Source organism: Corvus hawaiiensis, chromosome 2, assembly GCF_020740725.1.
Source record: "Corvus hawaiiensis isolate bCorHaw1 chromosome 2, bCorHaw1.pri.cur, whole genome shotgun sequence".
Taxonomy (NCBI): domain Eukaryota; kingdom Metazoa; phylum Chordata; class Aves; order Passeriformes; family Corvidae; genus Corvus; species Corvus hawaiiensis.
In genome coordinates this window covers 121,673,663-121,690,788 of record NC_063214.1, presented here as the reverse complement: position 1 = coordinate 121,690,788, position 17,126 = coordinate 121,673,663, and the positions used below count along the sequence as shown (strand labels likewise).

The 17,126-nt window shown below is 49.2% G+C and overlaps 1 protein-coding gene across 3 annotated transcripts in view; it reads right to left on the bottom strand.

Annotated features, from left to right (window-relative positions):
• RUNX1 (RUNX family transcription factor 1) overlaps window positions 1-17,126 on the bottom strand; it is a 160,878-nt gene that overhangs the window by 56,786 nt on the left and 86,966 nt on the right. For all 3 annotated transcript variants that reach the window (XM_048291390.1, XM_048291384.1, XM_048291375.1), the window contains exon 4: window positions 13,246-13,402. In XM_048291390.1, coding sequence (XP_048147347.1) covers window positions 13,246-13,402 — 157 coding nt within the window. The remainder of the gene's footprint in view (window positions 1-13,245; window positions 13,403-17,126) is intronic.

Sequence of the window (17,126 nt, the reverse complement as noted above, 5' to 3'; positions counted from 1 at the left end):
CTCTCCTGCATTTAAACATCTCCAGGATGCCATCCACACGTTCCATATCCATCCCCCAACGTCAGCTCCCAGACACTGGGGCCAACTGTGGCTGGTTCTTATCTCTGAGCACTCCAAATCTGATCCACAGGATGAGAAGGGCTGATATCACTTGACCCTTCATGAGTTAACTGCTGCTCATCCCAGGAGTGAAAGGGTTTTGCAGGTGTTCAAAGCCTGCACGAGGCAAAATTCTGTGCTCAGGTGGTGGCTTTTTTTCTCCTGCCACCAGTGATGCTTTGGCACAGAATAAAACTTTGCCTCTTCTGTTTGATCTGCTGCTGTCTCGTCAGAAAAAAAAAACCCAAACAGCTGCAGCTGGAGCAAGAGGCATCCGAAAAAACACCGTGATTTGTTTACCAGCAGCACCACAGAGGCCACTGGATTTAAATATGAAATAAAGCTGTTATTGACCTCAGCTGCTCCGAGCTGGAAATGGTTTGTTAATTGTGACCACCGCAGACCAACGGTCCCAACACCCAAATGAGGGTGGTGGCCCCAAAAAAGTCCTCCAGGGAGAACTTAGAGCCTCTTGCAGTGCCTAAAGGGGCTCCAAAACAGCTGCAGAGGGACTTGGGACAAGGCATGGAGGGACAGGAATAGTTTAAGATGGAGGAAGGAAGGGTTAGATGGGATTTTTGGGAAGGAATTCCCTGTGAGAGAGGGAGGCCCTGGCATAGAAAAGTTGTGGCTGCCCCTGGATCCCTGGAAGTGTCCAAGGCTAGCTTGGAGCAGCCTGGGGTGGCGGAAGGTGTCCCTGCCCATGGCACTGGATGATTTTTAAGTTCCCTTCCAACCCAAACCATTCCACGATTCCAAAACTCCCCATGCAAATCAGTCACAGGGGGAAACGGAGCTGCTTGTGTGTTTTGATGGATTTTTTTTAGGGTTTAAGCACGTGTCAAGCTGGAAATTTGGGAAATACAAGCCCTTCCCTCCTTCCAGAGCAGCCTGGCTCAGATAAACCCGTGCTTGGGAACGTTTCTGCCGAGTGCCTCACTCCAGGAAGTTCTTCCCTCTGTGTTTACACAGCATCTCCTTACCCAGAATGAAATCTCCAGCGCTCTAAATCAATAAGTGTTTTGTTCTGGATTTCTGTGGGGCCAAAAGGGGTCCTGCTGCGAACTGGAACCCCCAGAAATACTGGATTTGTTGTGCAATAAGGGTGGAAAAGCAGCTCGGTCCTGCAGGAATATGTCTGCTGCTGGCTTTTTCCTTTTCCTGTCCTTCTCAGCTCCCAAATCCTGATTTTTTTTGACAATAAAGGTGGAAAAGCAGCTCACCCCTGCAGGAATATGTCTGCTTCTGTTTTTTTCCTGTTCCTTTCCTCCCCAGCTCCCAAATCCTGATTTTTTTTTTTTGCAATAAGGGTGGAAAAGCAGCTCACCCCTGCAGGAATATTGTTGGTGTTGGCTTTTCCCCTTCCCTTTCCTTCTCAGCTCCCAAATCCTGAATTTTTTTTGACAATAAAGGTGGAAAAGCAGCTCACCCCTGCTTCTGGTTTTTCCCTGTTCCTTTCCTCCCCAGCTCCCAAATCCTGAATTTTTTTTGACAATAAAGGTGGAAAAGCAGCTCATTCCTGGAGAAACATGCCTGATGCTGGCTTTTTCCCTTTCCCTTTCCTTCCCAGCTCCCTGCAGCACTCCAGACATGCCCTCCACACTCTTTTCCTCCCATTCTCCACGGTTTTTCCTGGCTGCCAACTCCATTGCTGGGGTGGAAAGCAGCAGAGCTGCTGTGGGATTCCCAGAGCCGGGAGGCCAGGAGAAGGTTGTGTCTTGGGGTGGAATCCTTTCAATTATTTTGGTGAAGCCAAAATGATGGTGCTCAGCCAAAATGCACCAATTATTGTGGCACTTTTAACCCGAGGCAACACAGGAATTACATTGAGCAACCCAAATTACATCACTGAAATCAAGTAACGTTAATAGAGACGTTGTCAAGCTCAGCAGGCACTCAAACTGAATTTTACCTTATCTGGGTGATAAGGGAAGTCCCTGTCACTCAGGTGGAGATTTTCCCTGCCAGTCTGCTTCTTCCAGAAGTCAAAAATATCATCCCGAGCTGCAGACATGAAATATTGACCCAGGAAGCTGCTGCTGCACTCGGTGTTATTTTCCAGCTGTTCAAACCAAGCTGACTCAGGCCCTGAGTTTTGCTGCTACCTGGGATCTCAATTCTGTGCAGGAGATGTGAATATACCCCCAAAAAAAACACCTGGGAGGAGTCTCAGGTTCCATGAAAAGAGAAAAGTCATCACAGGCAGGTTCCTTGCAGGAGGCCAGGGCTGCTGCCAAGTGGCAGAATCAAGGGATGAAAAGACTCTGGGAGATGCTCAGAGGAGTTTCAAGCGGACCCCAGGATACCAAAAGAGCACAAATATCTTGGGGAGCTTCCCTGGAGGAGTCTGGGGCTGCTCCCTGAAAGCTCAGCTCCCTCGAGGAGATGGGAGGGAGGTTCCAAAGTCGCTTTTTCCCTCTTTTGAGGTACCAACATTCAAACCCCTTTCCTCAGAGAAACTTTCACCTGATGGGATGAACACCCAGCATCCCAGAAACGTGTCAGTGCCACTTTTAAAATCCCATTTCTACCCGAATGCCGCTTTTTGTCCCTTCCTGGAGCAAGCACCACCTTCAGCATTTCACCTGGAGCCCTCAGAAGCCTCTCCCTTGCAGGACAGGGATTGCTCACCCTGCCAAGCGTTGCAAGGGTGGGACCGAGCTCACTGAAACAGCCACGATTTTTCTGTCTGTGGGGTTTTTTTTTCTGGGGGGGGCGGGGGGGACACAGATGTTTACACTTGAATTTGACAATTTGTGTGCAGCCAGTTTCGCTTCTGTGCTGCTGAGGGGTTTCACTTCCCCAGGCTGTGTGCGTGGTGATGACACCACCCTGTGTTAATCCCTTCCCTGACAGCCAGACCGAGGGTGGAAAAGGGCAGCCTGGTGGCACCTGATGGCCTTTCCCTCCTCCAGCAGCTCGGGTTGGGTGTGCATTCCTTGCAAAAGCTCATGGCTGTGCTGTGAGAGAGGAGTCTCAGCTCGATTCCTGTGATCTCCCTCTCTCAGGTTGCTGCTTCTGCCACCTTCATGGGATTTTTCCTGTGAATGTGCTTGAGCAGAGATGCCACAAAAGCACAGTTTGTTCTGTTTGAGAATACAAATATGTGGCAGTTGAGTAGCAGGAGATCCTGGATGTGGGTAGGAAATGGTTGTGGCCATGGATCAGGAAGGAGCTGTGGCAGAAGGCAGGAAAATAACTCTGAGAATCTTGGAGAGGCTATAAACAAAAGAGGACATAAAAAGAGGAGGGCTCTGAAGACAGGATGCCCTACAGCAGAATGCCAGAATGGTTTGGGGTGGAAGGGACCTCAAAGCCCATCCAGTGCCACCCCTGCCATGGCAGGGACACCTCCCACTGTGCCAGGCTGCTCCCAGCCCCAATGTCCAGCCTGGCCTTGGGCACTGCCAGGGATCCAGGGGCAGCCCCAGCTGCTCTGGGCACCCTGTGCCAGGGCCTGCCCACCCTCCCAGGGAACAATTCCTGCCCAATCTCCCATCCAGCCCTGCCCTCTGGCACTGGGAAGCCATTCCCTGGCTCCTGGCCCTCCATGCCTTGGCAATTGTCTCTCTCCAGCTTTCCTGCAGCTCCTTCAGGCCCTGCAAGGCCACACTGAGCTCAGCCCAAAGCTTCTCCTCTCCAGGCTGAACAATCCCAGCTCTCGCAGCCTTTCCTCCCAGCAGAGCTGCTCCATCCCTCTGCTCATCCTGGTGCCTCCTCTGGCCTCTCTCCAGCAGCTCCACGTCCTCCCTGTGCTGGTCCCAGGGCTGGGGCAGCTCTGCAGGTGGGCTCTCACCTGGGCACAGGGACACAGGGGCACAAAAGCCACCCCAGGGTGACACCCAGGAGCTGGCACAGCCATGAGTCACCTCTGTCTGCCAACACCAACAACCCCCAAGACCAAACCACCGGGAATGCCCTGTGTGGTGATGGCCAATTCCACAGTGGGACTATTTGGAGCTGTGGGAGGAATTTGGCTGCCAAGACCATGATTTGTGTTTCAGCATCCTGAGGTCCTGTGGAAAGCCCAGTTTCGGGCTTTGTGGTGGAGGTGGTTTCTGTGGATGTCTCTGCACCCGAGTTACCCCAATCTCTTGGATGGTTTCCCTTTCTGCCCTCAAAGACAACCCCAGTGACCTGCTGGAGCTGCATTTTTGGGGTGGGATGCTGCCTGAGACTGGAAGCCTGCAGATCAAGTTTCCAAAAGGGATGAAAGCCTTAAATCCATGGAGCGAGGGGGAGGAAGGAAGACCTTTTAATGGGAAAGCCAAGCAGCTTCTACCTCTAAGTGGAGTGGCTGCAGCAACCACTATAAAATTCTCATGAACCTGGGTGGAGACAATAATTACAGCACAGAAAGAATGAAATGCTTGGGGTGCCTGGCCCCTGCACAAGTGGCAGCACAAGGAGATCTCAGCTGGAGTCTTTAGAAGCAATAATTATTATTAAAATATTTCAAGGCTTGAAATACAGCTACTCAATTTCCACAAACACATTGTTTCAACACAGATTCACAGAGGCTGAAATTATTCTTTCCCCAAAAATGTCTCTAATGGAAATTTCAGATGCTTCTATGCCTGGGCTACCTCAAAACCTGAATCTCTGCTTCTGAGCTGGGATGTAAATATCAGGGAAGTTTGACTTTTTTTCCCTCAGAGTGAAATCATTTCTGTTTTAAATGAAATGCTCATCTGGACCAGAGCTAGGTCAGAAATGACCTGGCCTCCACAAAGTGCATCGAGCTCTGTCCACAAACTGTCCTGGCTGCTGTGTCACCGCTGAGGAGTTCAGGGAAAGGGAAAAACAGGAACAGCAGGTGGAAAGGACAGTTTGGGATGAAATGGCTCCAATGCAAAGCTGTTCCCACCTTCTCGCTGAAAATGCCTTGGGATCCTCAAGCCTAATAATAGTCCTGAGCCCAGCTATAATTTCAGACCATTCATCAGCTTTTTGAGGTAGAAATTATCCCCCAGACTTTATAGGGATGACAGAGACGTGGCAAGGTTAAGGCCCAGCTTCACGAGCGGATTTATCCGTCTGAAGTGGGATCCAGGCTGGATCCAAACGCTTCAGTCCAAAATTGCATCTCTCACCTCTCCCATTCCCCCAGTCCAGGCGGATTTCTGAGGGGGTTTCTCCTGAAAAACATCCCCAAGCCCTCGAGGCCTCAAGCTCAGGCCCTCAGAGGGGTCAGTTGGCCTTGACCTGCAGCTACTGTCTCCTGTCCTTGACTCCTTCCAAGGGCTGGAGGGCCAGGAGCCAGGGAATGGCTTCCCAGTGCCAGAGGGCAGGGCTGGATGGGAGATTGGGCAGGAATTGTTCCCTGGGAGGGTGGGCAGGCCCTGGCACAGGGTGCCCAGAGCAGCTGGGGCTGCCCCTGGATCCCTGGCAGTGCCCAAGGCCAGGCTGGACATTGGGGCTGGGAGCAGCCTGGCACAGTGGGAGTTGTCCCTGCCATGGCAGGGGTGGCCCTGGATGATCCTTTAAATCCCTCCCAACCCATTCTGGGATTCTGGGATTCTCTGGCTGCTTTTCTGTTTGAACCTGGGATTTCTTCTCCCCTTGAAGCACTTTTCTCATCCTTTGCCCAATCCTCAGACCAGGCACAGCTCGTGTCATGGGTGGTGTGGTTTTTGGCACATCCCATTCCCAGGCACATTCACGGTGCACTGTCCTGTGAACCTGGAAAACTCCCCTGGAGACCTGGATTTTGCCTCAGTCCCACTCCCTTTTGGCAGGATTGGCTTTCATTTTGGAGCAGCCCAAGTCTGGCTCCCAGCCTGGCCAGGTGCTGGACTTTTTTCAAGGACAGGGGGAATGGCTTCCCACTGAGAGAGTAGGGTTAGATGGGATATTGGGCAGGAATTGTTCCCTGGGAGGGTGGGCAGGCCCTGGCACAGGGTGCCCAGAGCAGCTGGGGCTGCCCCTGGATCCCTGGCAGTGCCCAAGGCCAGGCTGAATATGGTTCTGAGCAATGTGGGATAGGGAAAAGTGTCCCTGCCATGGCAGGGGTTGGAATGAGGTGATCTTTATGATCCCGTCCTTCCCAAACCATTCCATGATTCCACGGCGCAGCTCAGGAGCTGGGAACAAACCCTCTCCTCACCCTGTGGTGACCCCTGGGCACGGCTACAGGCAGAGGCTCCATCTCTGGTGAGCAGGGAAGGTGTGGATTCCCTGGAAGAGCAACGCCCCGTCTGACCAGGAGAAGCGAGGAGCACTTTTATCCCCATCAGTGACATTCCAGCAGTGAGGAATTCCACCTGCAGCGGAAGCGGATCAATCCCAACCTGACAATTCCTTTCTCCAGCAGCTCTCTGAGCACAACAGCTGCCCTGGGACTGTTTCCTCGGAGCTGATTTGCTTGAAGCAAGGGCTCTCTGTGCTGCCATCCCACTAATGCAGCGCACATTGATCCCAGAGCTCGGCAAAGCCCCGGGGTCACTCGATGGAGATCCAGGGAGGGGGGATAACGCTGCCATTACCAACCTGGAAGCTGCCAACTTCCCCCAGAGACAGCTCCGTGGCCTTGGAGATGGACAGGGCTTTGTGCCTAAAGTCCAGCCTGTGGAAAATTTGTGGCTTTGCCAGAGCTTTTCCTTCAGTTCCTCCCTGAACTTCAGGGAACTGATGTGGACACACACGGCTCCAAGCACCGCCCCACCGGAGAGCTCTCATGGCTCCGAGCCCTCCAGGCAGCTGCTTCCCTCCTCCTTCCCTCTCCAGAACCTCCTCCCTCGCCCTCCCCACACGGCAGGTTCGGTGGGAAAAGGCAACAGGAACTTAGGATCGTTCCTTGCATCCTTTTTTGAGCCCCAAACCTGCGCCGGTGCTAAAGGCTCACACGGAATTCCCACCCTGGGTCCAGAGGCTGGAGCTCTCCCAGGGGACTCCCAGGAATATCATCAAGAGAGGGAGGAAAGGGGGCAGAGATGAAGGGAGTAACGATTTGGAGAGGCTGTGTGGAAATAATATGGTGGGAAAAGCTTTGGGAAGCAGGATGGGGGCAAAAAATGTGGAGAGACGCAGCATTAAGGTAATAGAAAATAAAAAAAAAGTCTATTTTTACTATTTTTTCCTGTTCCTAAAGGGTTTTTGGAAGGGAACAGAGACTGATTCAGCCGGATGAGGGTTTCTGCACATGACTGTGCTGGAAAAGACTCTCTTGACAGCGATTGTCAGCCACTGATTTGCAGCATCCTCGCTCCTACTCAAGTTCTCGGGCCAGCACTAAGCCTGATTTATCTCCCAGCAGGATTTTATTTTGGTGACAAAATAGCTGCTCTTATTGGAGTTGGGATATGGGGAAAACAAATAAAGGTACCCCCAAAAAAATCAGTATATTTTGACCAGAACTCCACGAGTTCTGAAGGGCGGCACCAAAAACTAAACAGCAAAATAAAAACAAAATTAAAAAACCAGAAAACCATCAAACCAACAAGGAAAAAGCTGCAGGGCAAACAGATCTCTCGAAACTATGTAACCTTTTCATCTCGAGAGGTACTTTGTTTTCCCTAAACAACATTCTGGGAAACCCTTTTATCAGGGCAAAAAATAAAAACCCGGGAAAACGCTCCGAGGACGGCATCTGCCTCATCCTCGCCGCTGCAAAAATGTCCAAGCGGAGCCGTGCAGAACCAAAAAATAGATTTATTGTTATTGGACTGAGGGCAGTGGTTCAGCACTTGGCATGGCCACTGTTTACAGCGGGAATGCTCCCGGAGACAGGAAGTTCTCCGAGCCCTCTGCCATTATTTTTCTCCTGTTGACGCGTTCGGAGCGGGAGGTTTTTCACCCTCGATGAAATCTTCAGTGATGCGGCACAGAGGGGTTTTCGGGAGCTGGCAGAGCCACTAACACAGCCTCATCCCACAGGATGTTTTTTGGGAGTCCAACCCTCACAGGGAGCAGCATCACCCATGGGGTTAATTCCATAAAAATTGGGGATTCCCAACTCTGTCTGCTCGGAGCGAGAGAGCAGCTTGGCACTGGGAAAGTCTTCTCCTCTCCCCTTCTCCTGCCATTACATCCCTGCTGAGTTTCTGTCCCCTTGGAGGGCTGGGTTTGCTGCTCAGCCTCATCCCAGAGAAGGTTTTTTGGGAATCCAACCCCCACAGGGACCAGCATCATCCATGGAGTTAATTCCACAATGGAGGATTCCCAACTCCGGCTGCTCGGAGCAAGGGAGCACCTTGAGCACTGGGAAAAGCTGCTCCTCTCCTGTCCTCCTCCCACTGCATCCCTGCTGAGGTTTCTGTCCCCTTGGAGGACTGGATTTGCTGCTCAGCCTCATCCCAGAGAAAGTTTTTTGGGAATCCAACCCCCACAGGGAGCAGCATCATCCATGGGGTTAACTCCACAATGGAGGATCCCCAAATCCAGCTGCTCGGAGCAAACCAAGGCACCTCAGGCACTCGGAAGGGGCTTTCCTCTCCTCTCCGACTTCCACTGCATCCCTGCTGAGGTTTCCATCCCTTTGGAGGGCTGGATTTGCTGCTCAGCCTCCCTGGGATTGCACGGAAATCTTGGCTCATATTAATGACACAACCAAGCCACCCTAAGTCACTTAAAAATGAAATTATCGCTCAGGGCCTCTGTTTTTTAGGGAAAAATTCCCTGTTCAGAGCAGAATGGAGGGAGAAGAGTCCTTGTCCTCTAACACATGCCCAGGGCACAGCCCCTTCCTTACACTGAGCCATGAAATCATGGAATGGTTTGGATTGGAAGGAACATCAGAAATCATCCAGCTCTGGATGGATGGAGCAGGGACACCTTCCACTGTTCCAGGTTGCTCCAAGCTGGCCTCGGACACTCCCAGGGATGGGGCAGCCACAGATTCTCTGGGAAATCCATTCCAGCCCCTCACCACCCTCACAGGGAAGAATTTCTTCCCAATATCCAAAGGAAATTCCCATCTCCCTGCAGCCAAACCTCCCTCCTGCTGGCTGTAGCATCCTTCAAATGCCACATCCTTATCAATCCAGACTCTAAAGAAATGAGTTTGTTTTAAACTCTATCAATTGACCCTTTTTTTTTTTTCCCAGTCGATTGCTGTTGGATTTTTTCTATTTCCATCCCATCTGGCAAACTCTGCTTCTTGTGACTGCAGGATCTGATCCCACGTCCCCTGCAGCATTCCAAAGGCTTGGATCAGAACCTGGACGCCTGCTTAATACTGGTTTTACGACCCTGCTCAAGAGCAGCATCCTCTGTTTTGCACATACTTTTATAATTTTGAGTGCATTTCAGTCAAAAAAAATGAAACCAACTTCAACCAAGTGCTCAAATAACGCAGCCACGAAGCGAAGCTGCACAGAAGGAGCAAAATTCTGGCTTGGGAAGACCAATAAAAATAATTGGATTTGAAATCCCGGCCAGTTATTTTGGAGTATTTTTGAGATTTTTGTCTTAAAGTGAATTTTTTTCCCTGAGAATGATATCCAGGAGGAAGAGTCCTGATGGCAGAAACTGTGCCTGCTACAATCTCTCGTGTTCTGCACCTGCTTTCGCTCTGTGGAAATTGAGAAATCCCCCAAAATTTACTGATTCCTCTGACCCTGAGGAGATACAAGCACGGATTTAATTTTCCAGCCTTTCCAAGATGCAGTTTTTAAAACCCTCCTGGAGCTCCAGCTCTCAGCTTTAGATTGAGATCTCCTGCAGCAAGCCAAGGCACTTCTCCATCAGCTACTCTTCGGATAACCCATTAATAATCATTTTCATCTGGAAAACATGTTTATTTGTTGGGGTTTTTGGAATCTTACGTCCCACAAAGAAGATAGGAACTGGGATGAGTGATTCCATGAGGAAAATATGTCATGTTCCCCAAACCACGGAGCTCTCCCTCTCCAAAATAACTATTTATTTTTCATTTCAGCCAATGAACTTCTACGGTGTCAGGCTTTTTTGCATCAGATCCATTTCATCAGAGTGACCTAAACCGGTTCTTTATCCACTATAAAAACAGGGATACGTCGCAGCAGGAGCAGTTGGGAGCTTGGAATGTTCATGAACGGAGGGCAAAAAATCAAGATTAATTTAGTTTTAAGCAGGCAATCAGGCCAAGGGGGGAGGCTGAGACTGGCTGGAGTTTTAAAAGGACATTTTTCTTTCCGAAATGACTCGGTGGGGCTCCCGAGCCACACGGGCAGGTTTGCCCAGTAGCATTCTCCAACTGGGCTGAGGAATCGGAGCCCTGGATCCCGGCCAAATCCAATGGAAATCTCTTTGGTTGAGGGAATAAAAAAGCCAAATTGCTTTTCTACCACATGTCCAGGTTTTGGGTGACCTGTGACAGTCTCGCTCCTATTCCGGGTGGGAAGAAAATCAAATGTTATGGGTTTTTAATTCTAAACAAGGCTCAGGGCAACCTTTGGGTGTTGGACACGGAATGAAGCTGAAATTTTGGCTGATATTTGGTGCCAAATATTGATTAGGGGAAATCAACCCCTAGACCAGGGGGACTCGCTGTGACACTCCCACAACCAGGAGGAAAACGTGGAAAATCATGTTTGACCCAGGCTGCCCTGCTGGATTTCATGGAAGAAATTGAACTATTTATGAAGAGTGTCAAGAATGGGAATTTCCTCCTCAGAAGGGACAGAGCTGTGGCTGCTGAGGGGATTTTGCTGGCCATACCCGATGTTCACCTCTCAAAACCACTCCTGATTCTCCATCAGGGATTTAAACCAGGGATTTTAAATCCCCTGATGGGCACAAGGAGCCTCCACCGTGCCCTGAACCAACGTGAACTCTCCGTGCCTGCTCGCACAACGCCCCTGGCGCGGCATTATCACCGGTGGCACTGAGCTGATCCCAGCTCAAATATTCCACGGCAAACAAAGTTGGGGTTCATTTTCCTGCAGCCAAGTATCAAAGGCAGCAGTGGCCTTTGAAGCAGCCACCTTCTGCTGCAGGCTTTGTGCAAATGCCACAGAACAGCAGCTCAGAAATCCCGCACAAAGGCAAACAATCCCCACCTTTGGAAAACAATCCCCTGGCGGAGGAGTAAACAAAAGCATCCATTAGTCACCGCCCCAAAGATGGGCAGCCCGGGCAGGTGAGGATGTTTAAGCTTCGAGCCTGACTAAGAGCACGCAGCATTCCCAAATCCCTCCACTTAAAGGATCCCCAGGATCACACCTGGAGATCACAGCCGGATACCCCAGGTTGGTGTCTGTGCGCCAGCGAGCGGCTGCTGGAGCAGGGTAAGGCCTCGGCCACGCTCTGTTCCCAATAAATAGGGCCTGTTTAGTCCCAGCTGCTGGATTTTGACCTTGAGGCTCCCCCAGTTGCCTGTTATGATTTCCAGCTTCATTACCATGGCCAGGAACTGAACTACAGGTTTGTTTTTATGAGCTTCTCCAGCGCTCTGCCAGCTATTCATTTGAATCTTCTAAACAGTCAGCTCTGAATCATAATGCAAATTCCATTTACTGAAAAGGTGGTACCTTTAATATACCAAATGACCACGTTTAATGACTGATACTTTTAGACATTACAGCATCTCTCATGTTTTCAGTAAATGGATATAATTTGCTCTGCATTACCCTATTATTACTCCTCGCTGGCATTACGAGGTGACGTTCTCAGCTGCGGGTGTTTTCCACCGAGCGCATTTGAAGGCGGCCCAAACAACACAGTTTGAGAGACAGCTGCCTCTGTACCCTCAGCTAAAAATGCTGCAGGACACAGAGGAAAACTGGATTTTATCCCTAAGATGTATTTACTGCTCCGGCAGGGCCGCGCTTTTCCAGCGTTGTGGCCGTGTTTGTGTTGGAAGGGGATCCACGGGCGCTTTTCACTTCAAAGGCAAGGAAAGGCTGTTGTGTATAATCAGGAGAACTTCCTTGCTCTGCAGCCTGACACATCTCCCATTGGGAAGAACAGCCAGAAGTGGGTCAGCTCTGGGACTCTCCTGCAAACACGCTCAGGAATCCCTGTGTGGAAGCAGGACACGGCTCGGGTGTCACATGGGGACAGAGGGAGGGGGAAATGGGGAGGAAGGGGCAGCAGTCCCTGACTGCTGAGGGACACCGGGGCACGAATTGCTCCAAAATGAAACCTCCTGAAGTTCAGGAGACACTGAATTGTCACTAAATTGTCCTGGAATAACGCTGGAATACCATAACACCCCGTTCTGATTTGAAAGACAAATGCAGCAGAAAAATACACACTAAAATTCCACATGGATTCACACTGGAAATGTGATGGATTTTCATCCCTGACCTTAAAAGAGAGAGGCTGCTCCTTCTCCTGAGCTTTTTCTGAGCCACAATCTGCTGGCTTCTCTTTGGGGCTTTGACTGAACCTCCCTGCAGTCCCCTCACCATTCAGTTAATTTATTTTAAGTGCTTCTCTTGGAATTTATGGGATTTAAGATTAAGGAATGAAGTTTTAAAGGGTCCTTCTGTGGATTTTTTTGGGGGTGAAGCTTTGTGCACCTGCCCACTCACGGGCAATGCATCAGGTGCTATCTGCAGCTTCCTAATATTTTTATATAGTCCCAATCTAAGTCAGCTTCAACTCTTAATTGGTTATTTATGCTCCAAAAGCCTTTTTATTTATACCAGTGACTACTGGTTATGGCAGAGATACAGTAAATCGGATTTTAAACCCCTCTGTCCTGCCTGGCCTCTCCCATCCACATTGCAGGAGACATTAATTAATAGGATTGTTGCATTTTGAGAGAAAAAAGATCAGAAGAAGAGCCTTCAGCAGGTCAGGAACCTGCAAAATTTTTAGATCTGTGCAGGAATTATTTGTACTTTTAGCTTGGAGAGATTTTGCAGCGAGTGCTGGGGAGCCCTGAGATGACCATGAGCTGAAAATTCTCATTCTAAATTGAAAATCTGCCACTTAAACCTAACCACGGGGAATATTGTGCTGCCTAAATTAGCAGGGGCAGAGTTGAAATGTCACTCTCTGGGTGGTTTAATCTTTTTTCCCCAACGAGATTTCACCCTTTAAAAACCGGAGTTAACGCGGAAAACGGGCCGGGAGAGAGCGCAGAAACCCATCCAGCTCATCCCGCGCCTCTGGAATCGACCTCCAGCACATTTTCCAGCATTCCCTGGCAGATAAAAACCCCCAACTCCACGTCCAGAGGCAGAAGGTGCCCCAGGAGCAGCCGGCACCCCCCCGTACCTCTGCCGCTCCTGCCCACGAAGCGCAGGTCGTTGAACCGCGCCACCTGGTTCTTCATGGCGGCCGTGGCGTTCCGCAGCTCCGCCGAGTAATTTTCGTCGTTCCCGGCCATCACCGTCACCAGGGTCCCATCGGGGACGTCCCCCAGGGCTACCACCTGCAACAGCAAGGAGCAGAGCGCTCGGATCCCTTCGTTTCATGGGAAAGTGCCGGGGAGAAAACGGGGCAGAGAATCCACGGTGAAAATCTGGGTGGAGCAAGCAGGTGTTGGAGGAGATGGGAATCAGCTGGAATGGAAATCCTCTTCCTGCCCGAAATGTTGTCCCCTTTGTTAAGTCTCTAATCAAGGATTTGCAGTGTGGTTATGGAATTTGAGCTCTGAAATGATAAATTCCACTCCCCCCCCTCCCCCCTCCCCGTGAAATGGTGTCGTGTGGTTGATTTGTTGCTGCACTAAAATGTTTTCCAATCAGGACAAAAATTCTTCTCCCATTCCCTGGAGAACCAAAGGATGTAAGATAGTGAATTTTTAAAATATCATTATATCACCATCACTTATATTATCTAAAATGCATCTTTTTTACTCCTCATGGTGGATTTCTGCCACTTTAAACCCAATTTTTCCTGATGGTTGGACAGAAATTTCTCTCCATTGATGCCTCTCCGAAACACCCAGCTCTATGTGAAATAAAAAACGCTCTGAGATGAAAAAGACATGAAATGAGCTTCCCAAAATCGCTGTAATTGCCAGTAAATAAATTCAAGTAACAGCGCTCCATGGTTTGATTTATAGCAGGAGCTCTTAACAGAGCTGCCCAAGCAGAAATCCAGAATTAGGCCTCAATCAGTTTAATCCCAATTTACTGAACAATTCCTTTTTTTTTCCTTTAGGAGCATAAAGCAAATACTTTTCAGACCTCACCCTCGAGTGGATGGATGGAAATCATGACCTGAACTAAGGAAATCTGCCAAATTTTCCCAAAATATTTGTGCTCCTCGGTGCCAGCATCCATCAAGCACTTGGGAACACGGGATTCACTGGGTTTTTGATGAGAGATATCAAGATTCCTGAACTTAAATATTCTGATTTCTTCCCACTATTCACACTGCTTCAATGATGAAAAATTTAATTTTTATTGTATCTTCCTGAATTCCCCAAACAAATTCAACCTGCTGGAATTCCGTGGATATCTGGGATGTCTCTCCATGTCCTCTGGCAAAAATCAGAGCTCAAATTATTTTGTCCAATTTTCTTTAGAGCCCATTGCTGTTTCCCCAATTCCACAGCAGCGAGCCCAGCACTGCTGCCAAAAAAACCCCCAAAACCCCCAAAAAACAAACCCAGAGATAAAAATCCAGCTTCTTTTTAATTCCTCTTTTGCCCTCTGGAAGAGGAACCAGCCCTCATTGCGTCCCCCGCGTTGCAGCTCGAGATTTTTCCTTCCTCTTAACGTTTTCTGACTTCAGTCCAGGCTGCTACAATTGGCTGAAGTTTGTCACAACCTGATTTTATTTCTCTTTTCTGACCTGTTTGTTCTTTAAAATCGGAATCAGCAGCTCCTTTACTTGATCCATCCCTGAGTTTTATTCCCCAGCTGCAGCCACCTCCCAAAATAGGAGAGAATTCCCCAGTTTCAGGTATTTCCCAGCTTTTCCTCCACGGGAGGCTGAGCTTTTCACTTCTGTGCTCTCCCTTTGCTCACCCCTAACCCTGATTTTCACTTCCACATGCAAAGCTCAAATCTCTGGGTCAAAATTCCCTCTTTACATCTCTATTTCAACTTCCTCTTTCCCCGTTCCTCCCCGGCCCTGAATTTGGGGGTTTTGTTCTCCTCTCTATGCTGTAATTTGGGTTTTGGGCCTGCTCTCTGCTCAGCTTTTCAGATTTCCCTGATTTTGGCAGACACGAGGCCCTGCTGGAAATGCTGAAGCTTGGAAATCTTCACAAAATCAGCAACTCTGCAGCCAGTTCTTAAAAACTCCTGCAAAATCTTAATGCCTCCACATCTAATAGGGGGGAAAAAAGAGGGAAAAGGGAAAATCAGGGCATTACCCTGCCTTGCAAATATTTAATTTAAGGGAATTTGTGCCAGGATTTAAAGCTTTCCCCAAGTTTTTTGTGGATCCAGGGCCAGTTGTCTCTGACAGAACTATTTTAAAGCTTTCAAATCCCACCAGAGGCAACCTCGGCGATAAAAAACGTGAAGAAAATCTTAGAAACAAGTCAAAAACTGACCCAGCCCAGGAAAGAAACTGGACTTGAAAGTCACAGACAATAGAAACAGAAATACAAATATTGACATTAGAAAAAGGACTAAACAGATAAGCTGGGACTTGTTACTGGAGTTATCAAGGACTTCGGTGGAGTTTTTAGCTCTAAAAATTTGTATCTCCTGAGGAGTAAGAAGAGAACCAGGGTTGCAGCAGTGCGGAGTATCTAAATTTACTTCTTAAATTAATCCAAATTGGCCTCTTAAATTAAGATTTGGATTCTTAACAGCACTTAGACAAGGAATTTATATGGCACCCTATTGGTTGTTGTGTATTGTTTCCTAAGTTTCTTAGAATCATTCTTAAGTCTAGGAAAAACCGGTGGAAATGGATCATTTTGGTTTGAAATAACAGCCCAATCCTACAGATCAACCCTCATGAGTGGATTTTTTTAAATGTGAAAATCATCTGTCTCTTTTATTCACACAATGAATACAAATAACAAACACTTGATAAAACTCAGCGCTTTTTGTCGGATGCAAATAAAATTTCGGCAGCACAGGAATGATCTGAACTGAATTATTTTGTTTTTCCCTGGGCCAAATGGTCTGAAAAAAAATCCCGATTTTTAAAAATACCTTTGCAAATATTTAGCATTTAGTAGAAAACCACTGAGACGTGGCAAATTATTGCAGGATTTATTTTCCAGCCATCCATAGAGAGAGAATTTAGGGATGAAGGCGAGGAACACCGGGTACCCTGGCCAGCAGGTGCCTCCCAGCCCACCCTTCCAGGCTCTCCTAACGAAACCTTTTCCTGCTTTTAGGGTCGATTGGATTTTTTTTTTTCCCCCCTCCTGGCTATTTCCAGGTTAAATTATCCCAGTATTCCAAACTCCTGGAGAAGCTGCGCCGGCAGCGGGGTGAACACTGCGGCTGCGGGCAGGGATAGAGGAGGGAAAGCGGCTGCGGGCATCTCTGAAACCCCCTGGAATTTTTTCCAGGGGCAATTCCCACACCATCAGGGCATTCCCAGCTGCCAGGGGGGAGAGCGGGAGCGTGATCGGGCAGGAGAGGGAAGAGCCACCTCTCGTGTCCTTCCTCCGCCACGCCGGGAGGTGGCCGGGACTGGGATCCCCCAGGAAAAACCGGGATTCCTCTTATCTCCCTTCCCGGCGGGGCGGAGCGGCTTTCACTCCCGGACTTCTGCCTTCCAGGAGGAAAACTTCCCGGGTAATTAACAGCAGCCGCCTGGTGCGTGGGTAAGAGTGTAATAATTAATCCAAATGTGGGAATTTAGGAAGTGACCCCGTGATCAGCTCTTCCCTTTGCCCCGGCTCTTATCTGCCTACAACAAGACCAGACATAATAAAACTTTTCCCTAAAGCCGCCTCGTCAGCAGCATTTCCCAAAGTTGAGCTGATTCCTTTCTCCCTCGTTTCTCCTCTCCCCAAAAGAGAGGAAAGACTCGAACCTGGTAGCCTTCAACATAAAAAAAGTTGTGCCGAGGCAGCCGGGGTTTAGCGGTGACCGCAAAAGAAAGCCCGGGCTTGACAAATCCCGATCCTAAATCAAAGCCCGGGGCTCGCAGGAGCTGCGTGTCTGTGCGGCTCCCGGCTCGGATAAAAGGATAAAGACAATAATTGCCTTTTCCTCCCCTCGCTCGGGAGC